General features: G+C 38.9%; 1 protein-coding gene across 2 annotated transcripts in view; it reads right to left on the reverse strand.

Annotated features, from left to right (window-relative positions):
* Positions 1–23,667, reverse strand: part of Nell1 (neural EGFL like 1) — a 761,263-nt gene that overhangs the window by 683,850 nt on the left and 53,746 nt on the right. For both annotated transcript variants that reach the window (XM_090347997.1, XM_090347996.1), the window contains exon 3: positions 6,962–7,112. In XM_090347997.1, the coding sequence (XP_090204123.1) occupies positions 6,962–7,112 (151 nt within the window). The remainder of the gene's footprint in view (positions 1–6,961; positions 7,113–23,667) is intronic.

The raw sequence follows: 23,667 nt of genomic DNA on the forward strand, positions 1-23,667 counted from the left end.
TCATCAAAAAGGTCCTTTACATTCTTAGTTAAGGTAATTCCTACGTACTTTATTTTCTTTGAAGCTATTGCAAAAGGAGTTGCTTTCCTGATTGTTGCCGCATTCTTCTCACTGTTGGCGTAGAGGAAGGTGGTTGATTTTTGAGGGTTAATTTTATACCTTGCTACCCTTCCAAAGTTTTGAGTCAGCTCAAGGAGCTTGGGAGTGGAGTCTATAGGATTCTTTTTTTTTTTTTTTTTTTTTTTTTTTTTGCCAGTCCTGGGCTTGGGCTCAGGGCTTGAGCACTGTCCTTAGACTTTCTCAAGGCTAGCACTCTACCACTTGAGCCTCAGCACCACTCCCAGCTTTTTGCTATGTATGTGGGGTACCAAGGAATCGAACCGGGTCTTCGTGCATGCTAGGCAAGCACTCTACCACTAGGCCAAACTCCCGGCCCCTATAGGATTCTTTAAATACAGAATCATGTCATCTGCAAAGAGGGAAAGTTTTAAAATATATCAACAACCCAAAAAATTGAATCACCCCAAAACTAATCTCCAAAGAAACAACCATCCCATTAAAAGATGGGCAAAAGAATTAAAGAGAGTCTTCTCTGAAGAAGAAACACAAATGGCCTATAGACACATGAAGAAATGCTCAGCATCTCTGGTTATAAAAGAAATGCAAATCAAAACAACGCTAAGATTCCACCTCACTCCAGTTAGAATGGCCAGGATCAAGAAAACTAGTAACAACAGATTTTGGAGAGGATGTGGCCAGGAAGGATCACTACTACACTATTGGTGGGAGTGCAAACTTGTTCAACCACTATGGAAAGCAGTATGGCAGTTCCTCAAAAGACTAAACATAGAGCTCCCCTATGACCCAGCAATTCCACTACTAGGCATTTACCCAATTGTCCAGAAACAAGGTCAGACTAAATCCACCAGCACAACGATGTTCATTGCAGCACTATTTACCATAGCAAAGATATGGAACCAACCCAGATGTCCCTCAGTTGAGGAGTGGATCAACAACATGTGGTATTTGTACACAATTCTATGCTGTTGTCAGAAAGAATGACATCGCCCCATTTGTTAGGAAATGGAAAGACTTAGAAAAAATCATATTAAGTGAAGTAAGCCAGACTCAAAGGAACTTAGGCTCAGTGGTTTCCCTCATATGTCATAATCAGTAGAAACCTTGGTCTCTCCTAGCAGTGATTTGCAATAGAGCAAAACCTAGATACATAAGGCCATATAGGATGATGCTAAATGAAAGGACCTCCAGGATATAGAAACAAAAGCCATATAATGAGTGATTGTTGTCCTTAATGTACTATGTTATCTCTCATCTCTTTTGCTATCTCTTGATTATCTCATATTGTTACAGTATCTTACTTTGTTATCTGATATATTGGATATATTTGTATTTGGTTATTTGAAATTGGATAGGGAAGGGGGGAAAACAAGATGAGGGTGGCGGTTGGTGGGGAGGGAAATGGGGACCAAGACATGAGAAAGGGTATCAATGTACATGAATTAATGTACCTTCTATCTGGCAAATATAATGTAACCCTTCTATTAATTACAATAAAAAATATATGAAAAAAAGACACAAAAGCCATATAATGAGTGATAGTTGTCCTAAATGTACTATGTTACTTCTCATCTCTTTTGCTGTCACTTGTTTATCTCATATTGTTAAAAAATTTCACCTTGTTATCTGATGTATTTTATATATGCTTAATTGGTTATTTGAAATAGGAGAGGGAAGGGGGGAAATCAAGATATTGGAGGAGAGGTGGGGGAGGGAAATGGGGACCATGACATGAGAAAGGGTATCAATATTTGTGAAGTAATGTACCTTCTATCTGGTGAATATAATGTAACCCTTCTATTATTTACAATAAAAAATATATGGAAAAATATTATCCTAAATAATTAATATTCAAAATTATATAGATATCAAAGAAAGAAAACAAACAACCCAATTAAAAAATCAAGCAACTTATCTAAGAGACATTTTCCAAAAGGAGTTACATAAATGGCCCAAAAGGCCAATGGATGAATGTTTCAAATGTTTAATAATAGCGATATTATTAATCCACAGGGAAATGCAAATTAAAACCACATTGCCATTGTACCTCATACCCATTTCATGGCTATTGTCAAACAGACAAAAGATTAGTGTTGACATCAATGTGACCCTCACACAGTATTGATAGGAATTACAATCAATAAGCCCATTATGAATTACCATATGATTCAGCAATCCCAGAGGAAGAAAAATTGCACTCCTATATCTCACTCAATATCCAAAGGTGTAAATCAGCCTGTTGATCATGAATGAATGAGTGAACAGTGATACACATACATACACACATAGAGGAATGCAAGCTTGGTTTCACATTCAAAAATCAATTTGCTTAATATGACACGTTAATAAAATATAGAGTAGAAACAACATGAGCATCCTAGTAGATGGAGAAATAGAATGTAAAAACAAAAGTAACACTCCTTTATAAGAAAACACTGAATAATAAGGAATAGAATGGAACACATTTAACCTGACAAAGAATATTCACCTCCTTCTACTGGGCTCAGAGTCTCTGTGGGTCCACAACTAATACATATGCTTCCTGGTAAAAATGGAAAGCTTTCTCCTTATGATCAGTAATGTTGCCTTTCACCATTTCTATTCAAGACCATTCTTATTCAAGCTAATTAGGCAAGAAAATTAAATAAATGCATTCAGGTAAGAAGGAAGAAATGACTTTGATTTGAAGACAAGGTCATCTCATATGCAAAAAAATCCAAAGAAATATGGGAGGGGGCGGGGAGAAGGGTGCTCAGGCAGGAAATCTATCATAACTAGTAAATAAGCTTACCATAGATGCTAAAAGGTAAAATCAATACACAAAATGCAGCTGCTTTTCTATGTAATAGTTATGAGTAACCCCAAAATAAAATTAGGAAAATAATGCCATATGCAATAACATCAAAAATACCTGGAAATATATTTAAAATCATGAAAAACTAATACTATAAAAACTAAAGCTGTTGAAATAAATTAATGAAGACCTAAATAAATAGAAGGATATTTACATATTGGAGGGGCAGTCTTCAGGAGAGACAGAAATGTTCCAAAATTGATAGTGATAATGAATCTATAACTCTGAGAATAGCCTAAAACTATGGGTTCATAGAAACAATAAAATCAAGAATTTTATAATACTTATATTTCTAATATGGTAAACATATTTAATTAATCCTGGTTATGTTATAAAATCAGGATCACACAAGAGAGATCCTCAAAAGGAATGAGGGTCACTGACATTCTACCCATCAGATACCTAAATTCTCTGCTACTAAACAAAGAAAAGTCCCAAACCCTTGGTCTTCTTATTATACATCTGGCCACATGACCATGCTAAGTGTCTGCAGGAAAGCTCTATCCTATCCATTAGATCCTAGAATCCTTGTAAAGAGGCAAAAGAACTTTGATGATGGAGGATTCATATTTGTTACAGATGGCTGAGATCCAAGATTTGCAGTTCAAGGCCCACCAGGACAGAAAAATCCATTGAGTTCCTTTATCTCCAACTAACCAGTAAAATTGCTACAGCATCAAATTTCAACAAAAAGGTAAGCAAAAGTGAGAGGCAAAAAAGTAGGAGGCACATTTGTAAAGAAATGGAAAGACTTAGAAAAAATCATATTAAACGAAGTAAGAGGACTCAAAGGAATATAGGCTCAATGGTTTCCTTCATTTGTCATAATCAGTAGAAACCTTGGTCTCTCCTAGCAGAGATTTACAATAGAACAAAACCTAGATACATAAGGCTATATAGAATGATGTTAAATTAAAAGACCTCCAGGATATAGAAACAAAAGCCATATAATGAGTGATTGTTGTCCTTAATGTACTATGTTATCTCTCATCTCTTTTGCTGTCCCTTGGTTATCTCCTATTGTTACAGTATTTCACCTTGTTATCTGATATGTTATATATATATATATATACATATATATATATATATGTGCTTGATTGGTTATTTGAAATTGGATAGGGAAGGGGGGAAAACAACATGAGCGGCGGTGGGGGGACCATGACATGAGAAAGGGTATCAGTGTTTGTGAAGTAATGCACATTCTATCTGGTGAATATAATGCAACCCTTCTATTAATTACAATAAAAATATATGAAAAAAAGTAGGGGGAAGAGGCATGACTTATTTGATAAAGGACCTGCTAGTGGCTTCTCCAGAAACATTGTCGACATAGCAGCATAAATAAAACTGCTAGCAAAAATTTTGAATTGCTTTTTAGGCTACCCAATAATCATTATTCTGAACTCCATTGCCTGGAGGATGGAAGGGGTGACATTTATCAAGATGCATTAAAGCCGGGCATAGTGGCTCACGCCTAGCTGCCCAGGAGTCTGACACCTGAGGATTGCAGTTCAAAGCCAGCCCAGGCAATAAAGACCATGAGACTCTTATCTCCAATTAATCACTAGAAAACTGGAAGTGGCACTGTGGCTCAAGAGGTAGGGCCCAGAGTCCAAGCCCCACAACTGACAGAAAAAAAAAAAGATGTATTGTACTCACAAATAGACATAGTGAATTGAAACGCCTTTGTACAACTATTTGAAGATAATTTTTAAAGTTTAAGGAATAAATTCATTGTCAAGAGGAACCTCCATGCATTGCTAGTTTAGAATCTAAAGTGGCACAGCTACTCTAGAAAGATGCATGGATAGTCCTCAAAAAAGTACACCACTCTTTGGTATATATGTGGCATGGAAACTAGTATATCATCCCCCGGTGTTTATTGATACACTAGTCACAATGACCAGCCCAGCAGCCCAACATTCAATAAATGGGTAGAGACAATGTGGTACATACACACCATGGGAATATTACTTGATCCCAAGGAAGAAAAAAAAAACAGCAAAAAAAAAAAAATACCCAAGGCGGAAATGGGGTAGGTGTTTGGCCCAGTGGTAGAGTGATTGCCTAGCATGCACAAATACCAAGGTTCGATTCCTCAGTACCACACACATAGAAAAAGCTGAAAATGGTGCTATGGCTCAAGTAGTAGAGCTCTAGCCTTGAGAAAGCCAAGGACAGTGCTCAGGCCCTCAATTCAAGCTCCAGGAATGGGGGCAAAAAAAAATGGTGGAAATGGAAAAATCATATTAAATGAAAGCTACACTGTTTTAAAAAAATGTGGTATGTTTTCTCTCAGATGGTTCTTTACATAGAAAGCATAAAAATAAAAATGGTGACTACTGGGGGTGTTAACTAGTGGGCTAAGAGAAAGTGAGGCATGAGAAGATGATTGAACTATATTTTATGTATGACAAGTCATAATACAACCCCATTTTATAAATTGTTAACAAGATAGGAAAGAGGTGGGAGATGAAGGCTAATGAAGACTAATAGAAGGGCAAACATGATCAAAGCATATTATTAAATGCATGCATGCAAATATCACAGTGAAACTCCTCAAACTGCACAATTAATATGTACATAAAATAAGAGAAAGAATCCACATCTGGGGACTTGAATACAAGATTTTCAAGATGGCACTGAGGAATTGCAATGATCTGGCTTGTTCTTTCCTCCGTAACATCACCTCTCACTTGCCCACCTCAAACTCTAATGCTTTGCCAGACACACCTTTAGTTCCAATCACATATACCCTGATAGGATCCTCCTTAAAAATCTCAGTATTTCTGCAGTGTTGTCCCATCCCTCCTATTCCCCTATTCCCCTCCACCAGATGAATATCACCTCATGTTTTACTCCCTCTAAAACCGTCATTCTTTTGGGGCCTCTTGTGGATGATGCTTCCCTAAGCTGAAGTGACCCTGCCTACTTTATGGTATTTACTCATCTATATTACCTTCTAGCTTAGGTGATCCCTGGAGTACAAATTCCCTATTATTCACTTTCATATAAGCTGTTTCTATTGAAGTACATAATACATGGCAACTATTGAAGGTGGTTAAATAAAATTAACTAACTTGCTTATGACCTAAGTATGGTAGATACAATACATTTTATAGGAACAGAGGCAGCCAGAGGACAGATGAAAAGACACTTTTGAGTTGACCTTCGAGAATGAACATAATGCTACCTTCCCCCAAATTAATTTTTGAGCCATGTTCCAGCTTTTTTTGTTTTTGCTTTAGCTATTTTTTCAGATAGATTCTCATGTTTTTCCTCAGGGATAACCTCAGATCACAAACCTCCTAAACTATCTTTCTCCATAGATAAGATTGCAGAAATGTACCACACCTTCCTTGGCTTGTTTCTTTTTTTTTTTTTTGCTTTTATACATATTTTTATTTTTTGTGTTACAGTGTATGTTCAGCAACTTACAAATAATTTGTTCTTAAGATATTAATTTGACACAGTTATATTAACACTATATTAATATAGTAAATTTCATTTAAAAAACTGACATATATGGAAAAATTTTAGATGAATCAATTTCTTTAGGCAGGCCTATTTTGGGTTTTTTGTTGTTGATGTTGTCGTTTTATTTTTTATTTTTTTCATATATTTTTATTGTAATTAATAGAAGGGCTACATGATATTTTCCAGATAGAAGTTACATCAATTCACATACATTGATACCCTTCCACCTGTCTTGGTCCCCATTTCCCTCCCCCCCACCCCCAACCCTCATCTTGTTTTCCCCCCTTCCCTATCCAATTTCAAATAACCAAATACAAATATATCCGATATATCAGGTAACATGCAATTTTATGAACCTTTGCCTACACTGGCCTCAAACAATTCTGATCTGAGCACCCCACCAAAAAATAATTTCTTAATGCAACGTAACGTCACTAAGATAGTGAACAATAACAGCATTACAGTTAGCTAAATGTTTCTGCTGAGCATCCATCTCTAAACTCCGGGCATGTCACAGTCTGAGATTTTCAAAAATAGAAAACCCTTCCTTACCTGTGTTCCAGTTCTCGAATGGACAGAATCACTCCTGATGTCAATGGCTTCTGTTTTACAGTGGCCAAAAACGTGAAGTCACTCTTATTCCGGAACAACTGAATTAATTTCGCATTCACACGAGGGGCAGCGTGGATCTCTCTGTCTATATCTAAGAATCAAAAAGGGGGGGGAGCAATGAAAAGACAGAGGAGGAGAGAAGATTAAGGAAAAGAAGAAAGAAATACAGGAGGAGAAAGAAAGAGGAGAAAGGAGGGAGAAAAGATCGCTGTTACAAATTCATGTTCAAGGATCTAGGGTGCATTTTTTTCATCTTCCCCCCTCATCACAAGCTTTGATTTTCAGATGCCATTTCCCACTCCATACAGCCACAGTCCTACAGTGAAAAACCCAGAAATGCAATCTCTGTCACATTGTCTCCTTATCACTTTGACAAGTTCATAATTGACCAGTGATTTTTCTTACATGAATGTGGATGGGACACTGAGCAATTCAACCAATTAAGCTGCTGTAAATAAGGTGTGGCAAAGACAGTCCTAAAATTTAGAGAACCTTGGGCCTAACAGAATTTATAGCCACTCAGCGGCCATCCATTTTTAATTTCCCATGGACTCGATTTCCATCTCCTTGCTATGCATCTAACAGATCTATCTTTGCTTTGTTCCTGGTATAGAGATGACTAGCACTTATAAGGCCAGACAACTCTGTCTTTGCTTATAGAATAAATATAAGACACACTCATGATCTGTAAGCATGCCTGGAATTTCTCTGTAAACATACAATGGATTACTTTCCTCATGAAATATTTATTGAAGTTGAAACCAATTCAAGCAGGTCTAGAAGTATGTGAGTCCAGCTAATCCTGCTCCTGGATAAAAGTTGCTTTCTTTGATATTGGCATGATAGGAAACATCCATCACTTCACATCAAGGCTTCCTCTTCATCATGATTGGCAGAGTGGTAGCTCAGTATTTCACACTACATTTACTGGCATCAGAAAGGAGAAGCAACTGAACAAAGTTAGAGAGGGCTACTCAGGGGATGCTGAAGGACCATCAGAGGTGTGTGGCAGCATCCTCTTGCATGCTGACCATGCCTTCTGACTGTTGAGAACTACTTAATCATTCCTCTAGGGCTAAGTGAGGAGTTTGTGAAAATCATAGACTGTCAAAGGCTGCATTGCCCAAGCAATGTTGAAAATTTACTATAACAACTTTAAAGAATCTCATCCTGAACTGATATTTGGAAAAGATGCTTGAATTCTCGGGGTCAGTATCCTCAGCAACTAGCGGAAATGAGCTTTATGGTATCTCAGAGCTGCCAGCTTAGCCCATTTTTTTACAAATCGCTGCTTCCCTTATGTAACACTGGCAGGAAAACAACAACACGTCTTTCCCAGCTGAGAAAGTCAGAGATATGAATGGTAGAAACCAAGGAATCCAATATAAGAATTCACCTAGCCAAGCAGAGCATTACTCTAGCATGCAACCTACCTTCACATACTTGCTTCTCTGTCCAAAGAGAGTCCTGCATGGCACTACTGCTAAGTGGCATACAGTCACCTTTGTCAAAGAATACAGTCATTATACAGAACATATACATGTGAAAATGGAACTAGCTCACACTAGGCAATGGGTGAAGTAGAGAGAGCTAGGGAGAATACTACAAGGAGTGACATGGTCAAGATTCACTGTACTCTCAAACTGACATGCTGAATGAACCTCTTATCTTAAGGATAATTTTTAAATGACCAATTTTTAAAGGCTGAAATAAAAGATAGTCACACTGAGCTATGCATTGTAGTTCACACTTGTAATCTCAGATACTCAGGAGGTAGAGGCTAAATAGTCTCAGGCAAAAGTTATGCAGCTCCTAAAACAAATAAAAAGGCTGTGTGACACAAGCCACAGGAACATTTGCCTAGCTCCTGCTTGATTCCATCCTTAGAAAGAAGGAGAAAGAGCAGGAAGAAGATAGGGAGGAGAAGGTGGTGGAGGAGGAAGAAGAAGAAATGATATCACTATGAGCTCCCTCTGGTCTCAGCACTAGAGAAACTGAAATAGAAGCATCATGACTTCTAAACAAGTCTGGAATATACAGGAAGGACTGTATAAATAGTTATCTAAAAAACGAAAAATAAGCTGGGTGCCAGTGACTCATGAATATAATCCTAGCTACTCAGTGGGCTGATATCTAAAGATCATGGTTCAAAGACAGCCCAGGAAAGTCCAACTGAAAGTAACAATGTGGCTCAAGTGTTAGAATACTAGTCTTGGTTATAAAGAGGCTCAAGGTTTGTGCCCTGGTCCTGAGTTCAAGCCCCAGGACTGGCAATACATACATACATACATACACACACACACACACACACACACACACACACACACACACACACACACACACACATACATACATACATACTACTATGCTTTCTACATAATTATACCTCAAGACTTTCTAGAATATTCAAAATTTATTGACTACATCGACAACTTATTTTTTTTGTTTTGTTTTGTTTTGCCAGTCTTGGTTGGGCTTGATCTCAGGGCCTGAGCACTGTCCTTGGATTTTCTCAAGGCTAGAGCTCTACCACTTGAGCCTCAGCACCACTTCTGGCTTTTTTTTCTATGTATGTGGTACCAAGGAATTGAACCCGGGTCTTCATGCATGCTAGGCAAGCACTTTAACCACTAGGCCAAACTCCCGGCCCCAACAACTTATTTTGTAAGCTACAAAATTTGTAAATTCAACAAATTTTATTAACTGGTTTATTAACTGTTGCTCCAAAAAAATCCTCTTAATAAAATCCACCTAAAATTTAGTTTCAGATAAAAAAACATTACTTTATCTGCTACTTTTTTCTTGCTTTTTTACCTATGAATTAGGACTCCACTTACTGGTAGTAGCTGCCTGGAGAGCTCATTACCAGACTGTAAGGCTTAGTCTCACTGCTAGAGGGCCAGGATCAATCCTGCTGCAGGAAAGGGGTGTGAATATTGTGTTGTGCATGGGTTCCCTCAACTCGCACTTAATTCTCAGGGTGACATATCTAAGCCCTTGGCCAATGACCTTCAAATTTGAATCTGCAACCCTAAACTTTCCCTTAAGCAAAGGATTCATATATTCAATTTCTTACTTAATATCTCCATTTGAATAACTACCTCACATTTCAAACTATATGTTCCCACAAAGAATTCCTGTTCTCTCTCTAACCCTCATTTCTCTCCTTTACTTCCTAGTCAGTAAATGATAACATTCAGATCCTCAAGAAAAACAGCAACTAGAAGTCACCCTTTTCCCCCATTGCAACGCTTTATAGCCAATCCAAAGCTAAATCATACAGTTCCCTTGTCTGGAATCTGTACACGTCCCCCACTTTCTTTCTTCCAACTCTTATTCTCCCAGTCACTATCATCACTCCTGACACTCTTGCAACTGTTTTCTGACTGGGCCCTTATGGCCTTCTTTTCCTCGGTTTCACACAGCGGCAGAAGTGCCTTGTTAAAGTGCATGTCTGAATCATCATCTCAGCCTCCTGCTCAGAATTCTCCAGTGGGTTTTCCACTGCTCTTAGGATCAGACACAGCCTCATGAACATGGCCTGCAAAACCTGCAGATTCAAACCTGCCTCTGAAACTGCTCGCACGTCCTCCACTCTGCTCACAAAGCCCAGTCCTGCCTCCCATCTTCTCCCACAGAGAACTCCTCTGCCCACTTCTGGCTTCTTCTCCAATTCTTGCTGCCAATGCCACCTCCTAGCCACTCTCTCCAAAGCAGGTTCTCCTGTGATATCTACCATACCACTCTAGGTATTTTCGCCATGTAACTCATCCTCGTATGTGAATTGTGATCAGTTCACATTTCCTGACATTTTGTTCCATGTTTCTAGTTTAGAGTTACTGTCTCTCCCAATAGAATTCAAGTTCCATAAGGGCAGATATTCAATCACTCATGGATCCACTGTTCTTTATATTTGACAATAAACAGGCAGTCAATAATGAGGCATTTATTAATGTCTTCCCCCATTTCCTTGTCTCATTTGTATTATTACTTTAAATGGACATATATGTTACAGTTAGAAAAAGGTACGATGCTTTTGGAAAATCGGGAGACAAACAGCTCCTTCCCAAATGCCAGCAGCCATCAATTAAAGACAATCTTTTGGCTAAGCATTAATGGCTCCCACATATAATCCTATCTAGTCAGGAGGCTGAGATCTGAGGATCAAAGGTCAAATCCAACTCAGATGGGAAAGGTTGTGAAACTCTTATTCATAATTAACCAGAGGGGGGGGAAACATCAGAAGTAGAGTTATGTATGGCTCAAGTGGTAACGCACTGGTCTGAAGCAAACAATAAAAAAAAGCTAACCATGCCCTAAGTTCAAGTCCTCAAACCAGCACAAAAACAAAATCGGTACTCATTCTTCCCTCCCTCCTTATCGCACATCCTCCAACTACAGGAACCAGGCTTCTCCTCACAAAGCCATCCTGCATAGAGGAACATTCTTTTGTTGGCTTTCCTGGTTTCTCTTTATAAAAATAAACGATTGGCACACTGAAGTAAAGAAACCCCATTAACACTCACTAGGATGATATGAAAGGAATTTTTATTTTGATACATGGTGCTTTGTTGCATTCTCACTTTTAGAAAAGCCCTTTCAAATAAACGTTTATTATAACTTGGCCAGTAAAAAAAAAACAAAACCAAAAACAAACACAACAAAGTAATTCCACTTCTTAAAATATAGATGCAAGAATACTGAACCACATTTGAAGGGAGGGACCTTTACTATGGCTGGTGACCCTGGGTAAAAACGCTTGCCCTTTTTGTACCTCATACCCACCACAGAAAATTGACAAGACTGGAATCTATGATCTCCAAGTTCTTTCCGGCTAATTATTTTCTCCTAGAACCAGCCATACTGTAAAGGAGAGATCTGAGGATTTCATCCACCCATAAACCACACCGATTTTATGGTGTTTCTTCTTTGCTCATTTTCCCAATTAACATCAAATACAACATTTTCAATTACTGAAAATAGTGGCATGCCACCTACTTTGCAGAAGCCTATTTTTCTTCCCCCTGGAGTTAAAAAAGCAATAAATTAAAATAAATTAATAAACTCTACAGTGAATATCGTACTACCATAGGCAACCAGGATGGTGTGTGTTGACTGAATTACTTGCAAATATTCAATCCACTTGAAGGAACAAGAAAAACAAGTAGGGTGGATACAGCACTGTAAGAAGTGTTAAATGTGGATAGCAAGTTAGAAATCTGTGAAATGTGGTAAATATAGACCAAATAAACAGAACCTAAGTGTGCTAAACGTAGATTAAAAGGGTTGTATAAGAATGTTGCTGCCAAATAGAATGGGGTGCAAAAAAAAACAAGTCGCACATACAAACCATGCCATCTTCAGCTAAATCATTCCTAAAACTGACCCATCATAGACCTGCATTCTACTCTTATGTCTGGCCCCATGTAGGCTCTCCAAGAAAATTCATTGCTGCTCACCAGTCTAACTGATGAGCCAAAGCTACAGGTAGAACGTTGGCTCTAAAGCACCTCACTTCCTCTGGATGTCCTGGTTCTAGCCTAAGCTCAGTCCTCATGACCCTATCATTATCAGAGATGCAGATACAGCAGACAGAAAGAGAACTGAATACACAAACACAGCATGTCTCAACAGAAATGATTCAGGTATCTTTCTGCCCTGTTTGAACCCCACCCTTATGAGTATGACCTCCTGGAAACTGCAAATTCATTAATGAACCCACGTGATGCAAGCATCTGAATCTGGTCTGTTTTCAGACCTCTGGGATGCACTTAGTGGTGGCATTGCTCTGAAGCAATTTCCTGTACAACAGCCAACCAAAAGGAATATGTTTTCCTTCTGTTTTAAAAGAGGAAAAAGAGAATGCCATTGCAAATATGCAAGAGATGTGGCATGATCTAAATAAGAAATGCTAACTCAGCAGCAAGGGTAAGTGCTTTTTCCTTTCCTTGGATGACAATGGCATTAGTCATTTTTAAAGAAAGATTTACTTCTGTGAGATTCAACATGAACCAAAATTGGGGATGTTGGGGTGAAGGGAGATGACTGAGGAGTGAGAGTAAAAAGGAAATTATATGATATTCATACACAGTTCTCTGTAGAAATTAGAGAGGACTTTATTTCCTTCTCAGGTGCAGGGTGAGGGTGGCAGTGAACTTCATTGTCTACAAATATATGACTGTGTGTCCTCTATGCCAAGCACTGTAATGGGCACTGGAAAGTAAAAGTCAAATTCCAATTTCTACCCCAAATAACAGAAGCATACTCAAGACAGGTTCCTGGTAACAATGACTACACAACAGGACCAGGCACAAATGACAAAAGAGGCCCCTGGAGGGTGGGAATGACACCATGGGCTCTAGCTGTAAAGATAAATAAGCTATTACTGGACAGGAGTGCGAGAGGAAGGATAGGTTATTTAGTGATGGATCACTGTCTGGATTGGAAAACCCACGTGTCTTATATTATTCTGCCATTTTTCTTTCTCTGCAAGCATATCCCTTGCTAATTATCCAATGGGGAAAGGATCTTCCAATATAGAAGGGAATTCTCAGGTTCCTAACCAGTCAGCAGGTGCCAGATTAGTACAAAGCAGAATTACAGGTAAAATCTCCACTAGTGTACCAGCTAGGGATCAGGTAGGAATTCAGGTAGCAAAGGCAACAGCAGCCAGAAACATGACAAAATAAACACACCAGGATGGCCCATCATAGCCCTGACTGATGGAGAATGAAAGGCAATACTTAAGTATTTACATACAGCTAAGATATGTCCTTTTAGCCTGGACCCCACATAAACTAATGAGTGATAAGATGAGTTCCCAAAAGAAAAGTAGTATTTGTACATTTGACATGGTAGTTGGCTTTTTATTTCTAAATGAGGAGGAAATGCATTGATTCAAACTACCAACCATCCACAGAGAAATTCCTGCTGTGTGTAAAGGGGGTAGCAAACCCCTTTTCCCACTATGAGGTCCTTTCACCTGTCTTCGAGGACATCAGCCATTATTGATCTACGCATCTTTCAAACAAGCAGAAATCAGAAGCAGAAAGTACTGGGAATACCTGGAGAATTCCAGTTCCTATGTAAGTGGTTTTCATCTCCACAATGATATCCCACTAACCCTCCATGAGGACTGAGGCTAAAGTGAGAGAGAGCAAAGGGGTTTGGTTTATCAGACTGCTCTGCACATGTCATTTTACATTCGATCACCATATTGTTGTTGTTGTTATTGTTCTTGTTTGGCTTACAGATAAACAAGAGAAGGCTTACAGAATTTAAGCAATATTCTAAGGGATAATGGGCTAAAAAAAAGTACAGAGATTTCAACCCAGAAGGATGGATTGATGGATCATACTCTTTTTTATTATTAAGGTTTTTTAAATAATATTTAACTAAAATCATCTTTTTTAAAAAAAAGTTCATTATCTTTAAGTAATTGTACAAAGGAGTTGCCATTGAGCAAAGCAATTTATGAATACAATCAATCTTGAACAATATGAAGCCTTTCAACTCTACTATGTCTGCTCTCAGCCAAAATATGTGATCCCCACATTTGATATGTGTAGATAAAGAATAAAGCATATATATACATACTCAATACCTGCTGGCCCTTTGTGTTCCCTTAGGAAACATATATTGCATGCTTAAATGGACCATCTATCTATATATTCCTTATGATGTAAGTATTTCTGAGATAAAGGTATAGATAGATATAGATAGATTGATGTATATGTAACCTCATAAAGGGAACAAACACATATGTAAATACAGGCATGCAGACATACATATATATATATATATATATATGATTTGTATTTTACAAGTGAAAGAAACTGAGATACAAAGAAGTTCTATATCCATCAAGGGTCACAAGGCAAGTTAAAACCTTATGGCTTTTACCTAGTACTCTGCTTACTTTTAGTTTCCCTCTCCACTCCTCTCCCCCATTATTATTACTTCTACTATCCTTGTCTTTGTCCTCCCCCTTCTCTATCTTTCTCTCATCCTCTCCCTTTCCTTCCCCCTCTCCCTCTTCCACTTATTCCTGCCCTGCTCCTCCAATCCAGCATCATGACAATCATTTCTCATCTTCCTGGATCCACAAGGCTCCCTCTTTAATAGTAGTGGCCTCCTACTTCTTTCCCACTGTGTTGAGTGTTGTCTCAGTCATTACTCATGCCAGCTTTCTCAGATCACTTCAGGCTAGCTAGAGTCCCTTGTATTTTGATTTCATTGAATTTATCACAATCATCAGTTTCATGTACACTTTTTGGTTGGTGGTGGTGGTCACAGGGCTTGAACTCTGGGACTGGACATTGTCCCTGAGCTCTTTAGCTTAAGGCTGGTACTTTACCATTTGAGTCACAGCACTGCTTTTGGTTAATTGGAGATAAGAGTCTCACGGACTTTTGTGCTTGGGCTGGCTTTGAACCATGATACTCAGATCTCAGCCTCCTGAGTAGCTAGGATTACAGGCATGAGCCACCAGTGCCTGGCATCACGTGTGTAATATTTTCATGTGTGGTTATTTTATAAATGGCTGGCTTGCTCAATGCACTGTAAATCCCATGTACTCCACACCTAGTACAGTGCCTGACATAGGGCAAAGCCTCGACCACCTTGCATTAATAATGCATAGCTGGACTCCAGACTCTGGAACATGACATAGAAAAAGAGATTTCACAGGGCGATAAGGCCAACCTGTTGAAATATAGTATATTAAAATAATGAGCTGTCTAAGGAATAATAAAGTTAGCTGAGCATACCCAACTTTTCCATTACGAAACTAAGCCTAAGGAATCCTGTGACACATGGGTATTAATCAATTCTTTTTTGTAATTACTGTGACTCAATCAAGATATTCCGGTGCCTCTATAATTTCACTAATTGGATAGATATCAAGCTCTGGCACAGTAAGGCAGTTTATCCCTTCTTTATAAACGTTTGATGATTCTGTTTTTAAAAAATCAACACATCTCCTTTGTTACTAAGAAATTAACAAAGCTGCAACCACTGGTCCCTGGGTTATACCTTCACTGTCACTGCAACTCACTACCAATCAAGCCCCCCTTTTCTCCCTTCTCCTTATCCCTCTACCTCCACCTCTCCCATCCCTCTACTCCATCTCAGTTGTAAACCTGAGAATAAAGAAAGAAAGGAAGTATGAATACTTGAACTATTTGAAAGACAAGACAGGGTAACAAAAAGGAAAAAATTCATGACAGGCTTTGATGATGTAATTAAGATTGTAGTTGATAGGAAAAACAGCTATCCAACAGTTAAGAAAGATAAAGGTAATTAGGTTCAAATAATTATGATAGCAAACTATGTATGTTAACATAGAAGCATAAAAATAACATAGGGCCTGGCACTAATGGATCACAATTGTAATGCTAGCTACTCAAGGGGTCGAGATCTGAGCATCATGGTTCAAAGCCAGCCCCAGCAAGAAAGTCCAGATACACAAAGCCAGGTGCTGCTGGCTGATGCCTACAATCCTAGCCACTCAGGAGAGTGAGATCTGAGGATCATAGTTTAAAGCTGGCTAAGGCAGGAAAGTCTCCAATTAATCCCCAAAAAGCTAGAAGTTGAACTGTGGCTCAAATTTAGAGTGGCAGCCTTGAACAGAAAAAGCAAAGGGCCTATGCCAAAGCCCTGAGTTCAAGCCTCAGTTCTGACACAAATATATTATGTATGCATGTGCACCCATACACAAGCATAGTGAACAGAAGCTATTCATTAATTTTAGTATGAACAAAAAGCATGAAAAATCTAGGATGAATGACCTGTAGCAGAATGAGACAGTACCTCATATGGAACTTGATCTTTTGATTAGGAAAATATAGATAGAGAGAGCAAGAGACAGAGATATACATAGATACATACATAGATTTACACATAGATATATACAAATGAGGGGAGAGAGAAAGAAGTGGCTATAAGCTCAGGCTCTAAAACCTAACTACTTCAGATTCTAGCTTTACCACATAAGGGGTCTTGGGCAAATTCATTTCCCATCTGTAAAATGGGAGTAAAATTGTCTATCCCTTAGTGATCATAAGAAACTTAAATCAATTCATGGATGTTAAGCTCCTAAAACCATGTGTGCCACATTAAAAACACATGGTAATTATTCACATATTTGGAATATAAGGGAAGGTTCTGGGTCCTCTAGAATGGATTGGAATATCAAGCTATCTGAGCAACTGCCGTGTCACCAAGGGAACCTACGTGCTGTCCTGGAGGTATAAAAGGCTTCATTTACAGTTGGTTATGACTTGGGCCAGCAAGAAGGCCACAGGCAATAAAACAGATGTTGCCAACCATGGTTAGAGACATAGTTAATGACCAATTGTAATTCTCTTCTGTTTAAAAATGAAGTGGGGCCGAGCATCGGTGACTCAAGCCTGTAATCTTAGCTACTCAGAAGGCTGAGATCTGAGAATTGCAGTACAAAGCTAGCTGAGGTACCAAAGTCTGTGAGACTCTTATCTCCAATTAACCACCAGAAAACTGGAAGCAGCAGTGTGGTTCAAGTGGTAGAGCGATAGCCTTGAGCTGAAGAACTCAGAAACAATGCCCAGAGTTCAAGCACCACGACCAACAACAACAACAACAAGAGGGCACTATCTTTGGTGTTTCTGGCACTTCCAGTATTAGTTCAGCCATCCAAAAACCAAACATTCTGAATTTTTGCTGTTTTCCAGATAACCAGCAAAGGATTTAAGTTAATACCCATAGTAGTCAGTATTTTAGTCTGCACGTTAGAGATGAAGTGCCAAGAGTCAAAAAGGTTTCTATGGAGTGGTATAGTTGGAACTGCAAGACAAAGATTTTTCCCTACAGCGAACTACATCAGGTGCTCTCATTACTTTTAGTGTCTCCTATTGCCCCAGACAGCAGGACTTGAATCTCAGCTCCATCATGCCATGGTGTATCTTTTTGTGAGAGTTGGACTCCTCTGTTACCTTTCTTCATCTTTGTGTTGTCATATCTGTTATATGATGGTGATATTACCTAACTGTAATAAATAAAGGACAACTGATGTGACATATACATTACAGAGGTAGTATACACCTAAAAGTACTTCTGAAATTGGAGATCACATGCACGATCACATTCTGGGACATTGACAACACATTGAGAAAAACATGAATAGCCACACCTTAGAAAGAAGGAACTCCAGCTTGCAGCATGCAGTAATTTGCCCAAGATCTCACTTCTAGAAGAGAGTCCCTTCTTGAATAATTGTTTGTTAAACTTGACATTTGAAATATGATGTAAAAATCAATGTTAATAAATTCTTCAATAAAAAATTTAAAAAAAGAAAATAATAAAGATGTGTCTACACACTCTGAACTTGGAACTCTTTCATTATATTTCTACATGGCTTCCCTAATCATACACAAGAGAAAATCAATCGAATAATTAAGTTTCTCAACTCCACTCCAGTGCCGGTGGCCCTTGGAAATGGTATTCTCTTCTTACAAGAGCCTAAATGACTCCATGCATGAAAAGTACCATCTTTTGCCTTCTTAAGTGTTTGGAGAGGGCACTGAGACATGGCTCAAGTGGTAGAGCCCTTGTTGAATGCACAAGGCCCTGAGTTTAAAAGTTTGGAGTGGTGAGGAGCTGACTTCATTATAAGTGTTTCCCTTCTGTGCACAGTCCTAATTCTCAGACATGAAAAGAGACATGTAAAGTACTGTGTTAGGCTTCACCTTGCCACACCTACTCAGATTCATAGTAAATAGTAGCAAATCATGTTCAACTGCCAAGCTTTCTCATTTATGAATATTCATTGTAGATCACTTTTTGTATGTTGCTTCAAATGCTGTTTTTCAAGACTAAAATTCTGCCTGCACTGAAATGCACAGTGATTTTAATATGCAAACCTCCTACAGAGATGATGTCTCATTTTAATTATTGTTTCAGTTTAATGGGTTTTCATTAAATTAGAGGATGGAGCAATTACTAGGTTGAACAGCTAATGTTTCAAAGGTAAGCTCCCTTGACTCTGTGGGCAAAAGGATGATTATGGTATAGAGATGCAGAAAGCTGGGTATAACCTGCACTCAGCCTGATAGAAAACAGTGCTGGCTATTTCTTTTCCCAGCTTCAAAACATCACTGGCTTCCCCTTCCTGCAATATGCAAGCAGTTCTAAGCATCTGTTTATCTTGGGCTCTCTCAATCTAACTTTTCTATCAAGAATCCAAGCAGTGCTGTCATTGGACTAGAAAGCACTTTGAGAAGTTCACAGCCTGCAAAGCAAGATGTCAAACCACGAGAAATTATGCCTGATGAAATTGTCTTTCACACACACACACACACACACACACACACACACACACACACACACACACAAAGAAAGTAATTTACTTGGTTTACTGGATTAATGTCTGACTTCCCACCCCTGGGAAATTGCTCCAACTTCAATATAGGATGCAATGGCAAGGATCATATTAATTAGCAAACTGTCAGAGACACAAGGAGAAATGGCCTGGATGATTTCAGCAATAGTTCACCCCAGAACTGTGTACATTTGTCATTTGGGGACCAACAGGACATCATTGCCTCAGACCAGTCAGAAAGAATGAATGAGAAAATCATGAATGAATGAGGAGCTTCACTGAGATCTAAGTGGCCAGAAGTAAATAGTATGGAGTGAATATTAGGAGGCAGGATTTCGCATTGCAGAAGCCCAGGACTGAGGCTTTACAAACTTCAAACAAGCAATTCCTGGCCAGGTGCCAGGGCCTCACAGTTATAATCCTAGTTACCCAGGAGGCTGAGATCTGAGAATCACAGTTCAAATCTAGCCCAGGCAGGAAAGTTCCTGAGATTCTTATTTCCAATTAACCACCAAAAAGCTAAAAGATAAGCTATGGTTCAAGTGATAGAGCACCAGCCCAAGCTGTGAATTCAAGCCCAAGGACCAGCACAGACAGACAGACAGACAGACAGACAGACAGACACACACACACACACACACACACACACACACACACACACACACACGTGCGTGCAATTTGTTTCTCTCCAAATTAACTAAAAGAAAGGGAAGCTAGAGCCTAACCACCCAGAAATAAGTAGCTTATTAGGTTAAGGCAAGGCTAGCCACTAGGATAAAAAGGGAATCTGTTTTGTTTTGTTTTTTCTTTCTGGGATGCTTCACAGCAGCACCTTCAGCTCCCTCAGCTGCCACCACCACCACCCAATCTGCTCAAGAAAATGTTTCTACCACAAACTAGAATCATAAAGTAACATCACTCCCAAGCAAACCAGTAGGAACTAAGCGATTCACTCCAGTACTCACCACTAACCCCATTCACAGCCTGGTACTTTTTAATTATTACTTTAATTATACATATTTGTGGGATACCGTACGATAGTTTATAATATATAATTATCAAATTGGGAAAGTTAGCATTTCCATCACCTCAATTTTTTAATATTTAATAAACACAATCATTGTGTTCATCACAATGAACACACTGTACTTTGTGATGTACAGTGGGTACCGTGTGATATTTTCACACACACATACAATGCACTTCTCAGTTCAGAGGGAAAAATGTTTCCATCTCCCAATCATGATTCTTAAGTGTGGAATCTTCATGCTCCTCTCATCTAGCTATTCATAAAATATTGAATAGGTGTATTTCTGACAGGGATAGTAATTGGAATGTTTCAATGTAATGCTTGCTTTTCAACTCTTTTATTTCCACTGGCCTAAAAAGCACATCATCAGCTATTGGATCACGTGCATTAATCTAATTACACGCCTTGTTAGCTAATTAGTTCCAGTGTCACTGCTGGTAAGGTCTCACTCACTATTTATCTGTCTTGGCCACAGGGAATCTGTACTTTCTGGTTCCTGTGGAAACCAAGCAATTATTTTCCTTTCCACCCTGTGCAGGGAGGAATGGAGAAGGGTTCTGAACAAGGCACTCCAGGCTTTGGAATTGAGCTCCAGAAATGAGAGCATCTATTCAGGAAGGTTCTGTCGAGAAATACGATTTTTTGCAGTCTTACTATTCTTTGAAATTTTACCTCCTCTGTAGAAATTCTATATTAAGCAAATATCATCATTGAAATGAATCATCAGAAGCCAAGAATGGTGGCTTATGACTATAATCCTAGGTTCTCAGGATGCTGAGACTAAGAGTATTCCAGTTCAAGTTCAGCCCAGCTAAAACTTAGCAAGAATCTCATCTCAACAAGTTGCTGGACACAGTGGCATGGGCCTGTGGTCTCAGTTATATGAGAAGCATAAATAAAATGATTAAGGTCCAGTCTTACTTGACCAAAATGCATGGCTGTATTTGAAAAACAGTGAAAGCAAAAAGGGCTGGAAGTGTGGCTCAAATGGCAGCATCCCTGCCTACCAAGTGAGAAACTGATTTCAAACTCAGTACTGCCAAAAAGAAAAATCACTGCAAATGCTATTTGCTTCTTGAGCTCAGGGCCAATTGCTGTTTGACAGCAAGATTTTGCTTAACCAATTTTCTTCTCCCACCCTTACAAACAAGAGCAACAACCATGGGCTATAATTTTCTATTTACTAAATCTTTTTTTTAATACAAAGGTTGACTAAGGACAAAATTGGTCTTTGATCATGCTTGCAAATAATTTGGTTCTTCATGTCCTACAGTAACAACACAGAGTCAGTTTCAATGAATTGCTCCTCTGGTGCATTAAATGGTACCGTCATGGTATTTCATTTCACAAGGTGCCTGGTGGTTTCCTGAGGAATATTTTCTATTTTTTCATGGTCTGACTTACAGACAATTTCTGAACTTGTGACGCTCCTCTCCTGCACTGAGAGAGGATGTAGGGTTTATCACTACACATCTCCATTTGGACTGAAAGTGAACCAATAAACCAATAAAATATCTCTTTTCCCACTTGAGTTCTCACCATTTTCTCAATACACGTCCAAATCCTACCCATCTTTGAGGTCTAGCCCAGCTCCCCTAATACAACTAAGTCCCAGCACCCCAGCTTGGTTCCTTGCTTGGTTCCTAAATTCAATCCCATAGTCACTTAAACATATATTTATGTAGTGTGTCTTTTGTGGGAGGCTCTGTAGCATAGTAAGACAGATCCAGTCTGGAGAAAGATATTTTTTCCTCAGTTTAATTTGTACTGACTTCAGTACTGTTTTACATGTCCCATGCAACATCTTGCCAAATCCATCAGCCAGAAGGCAACTTGACTTCTATGTGACTCTCACAAACTGCCAAAAGTTGTCCTCTTCTGTAATTTGAGGCAGTCTTTTTGGCACTATCTTCTTCTGCTTTGCTTCCTCCCTCTTGGTCCATCTTGAGTTTCCTTCTTTGTGACGTTCCCTGTTGACTTGCCAAATGTAAGGAAGCCTCAGAAAAGATCCATCTGTCCCTGGAATCTGAGCTTCCCATCTACCGCCACCATGACCTTTTGTCTTCTTAATTGTGGCATTCCAACAGCCATCAACTAACAGCTTCCACTTGTGTCTTACTTCTTCCTTTTATCCTCTTTTTTTCTCACCTCCTCTCTCCCCTTTCTTATTTTCTTCCTCCTTCCCATGTAGCAAAAGATCAGAGAGGTTTTGTCAAAACTTCAATCATATCATATCAATCACCTTGATCCCATAATTTTGATCCTCGAATATCTGTATTTATTTCATGTGGCTGTTGTAACAAATTACTGCCAACAGTGGTATAAGATAATACATTTTATTATCTTCCCATTCAGAAATCTGAGATGCATTTCGCTGGATCAAAACCAAATTATGAGTAGCAACATAATCCCTCTGGACACTCAGGGTAGGAGTCTGTTTCCTTACATTTTCTACTTTCCGTTGGCTTCTGTCCTGTCTTGAACATTGTCAGCACAGCATCTTACAATCTCTGCCTCAAGCTTCATCTTCCTATTTTCCCTTTTGGCGAGAGCTCAGGTGAGTACACTGTCTTCATCCCAACTCAAGATCTTTTTCCCTCATTTTTTTAATATGTGAGATATTGCTATGTGCTGTATGACATCATACAGTGCAGGATGACATCACATAAGGCTTAATAACATCATGGAGAGCTAGATAAAAAATCACACAAGGTCTGATGATGTCGTGTAAGGCTAGATGTCATTATTCAAAGTTAAGCAACAGCATGCAGGGCAGGCATACAGAGGAGCAACGTGGAAAGGCTCGATCTCAGCAGCCTTCTTAAGCAGCTTAAAATTAAGCAGTGTGAACAGGTGGCTAGGTGCTCAGATGATGAAAATAAACATTGGATCAATTCATGCCTCAAATTAGATCTACAAATAATTTGGACCAGAGATGAGAGAGGCCATATGCAGATGGATGGCATGGGTTGGTAAATGTCGCCAGATAAACCTATGAATAAATGAGAATCTAAGCCCTGTGACAGAGTAGAAATCATTCAATAGTTTCTTTAAAACTGCGAGTTAGGTATTTTTTTAAAGTGTTTTAGCTTCCTTTTTTGCTAGTTCTGGGCACATGGGGCCTAGGCATTATCCCTGAGCTTCTTTTTGCTCATGGCTAGCACTCTATAATTGGGCCACAGTGCCACCTCCAGCTTTTCTATTTATGTGGTACTGAGGAATTGAACCCAGGGATTCATGCATGCCACACAAGCACTCTTC

Source organism: Megascapheus bottae, chromosome 16 (genome assembly GCF_031878675.1).
Source record: "Megascapheus bottae isolate mThoBot1 chromosome 16, mThoBot2.hap1, whole genome shotgun sequence".
Taxonomy (NCBI): Eukaryota; Metazoa; Chordata; class Mammalia; order Rodentia; family Geomyidae; genus Megascapheus; species Megascapheus bottae.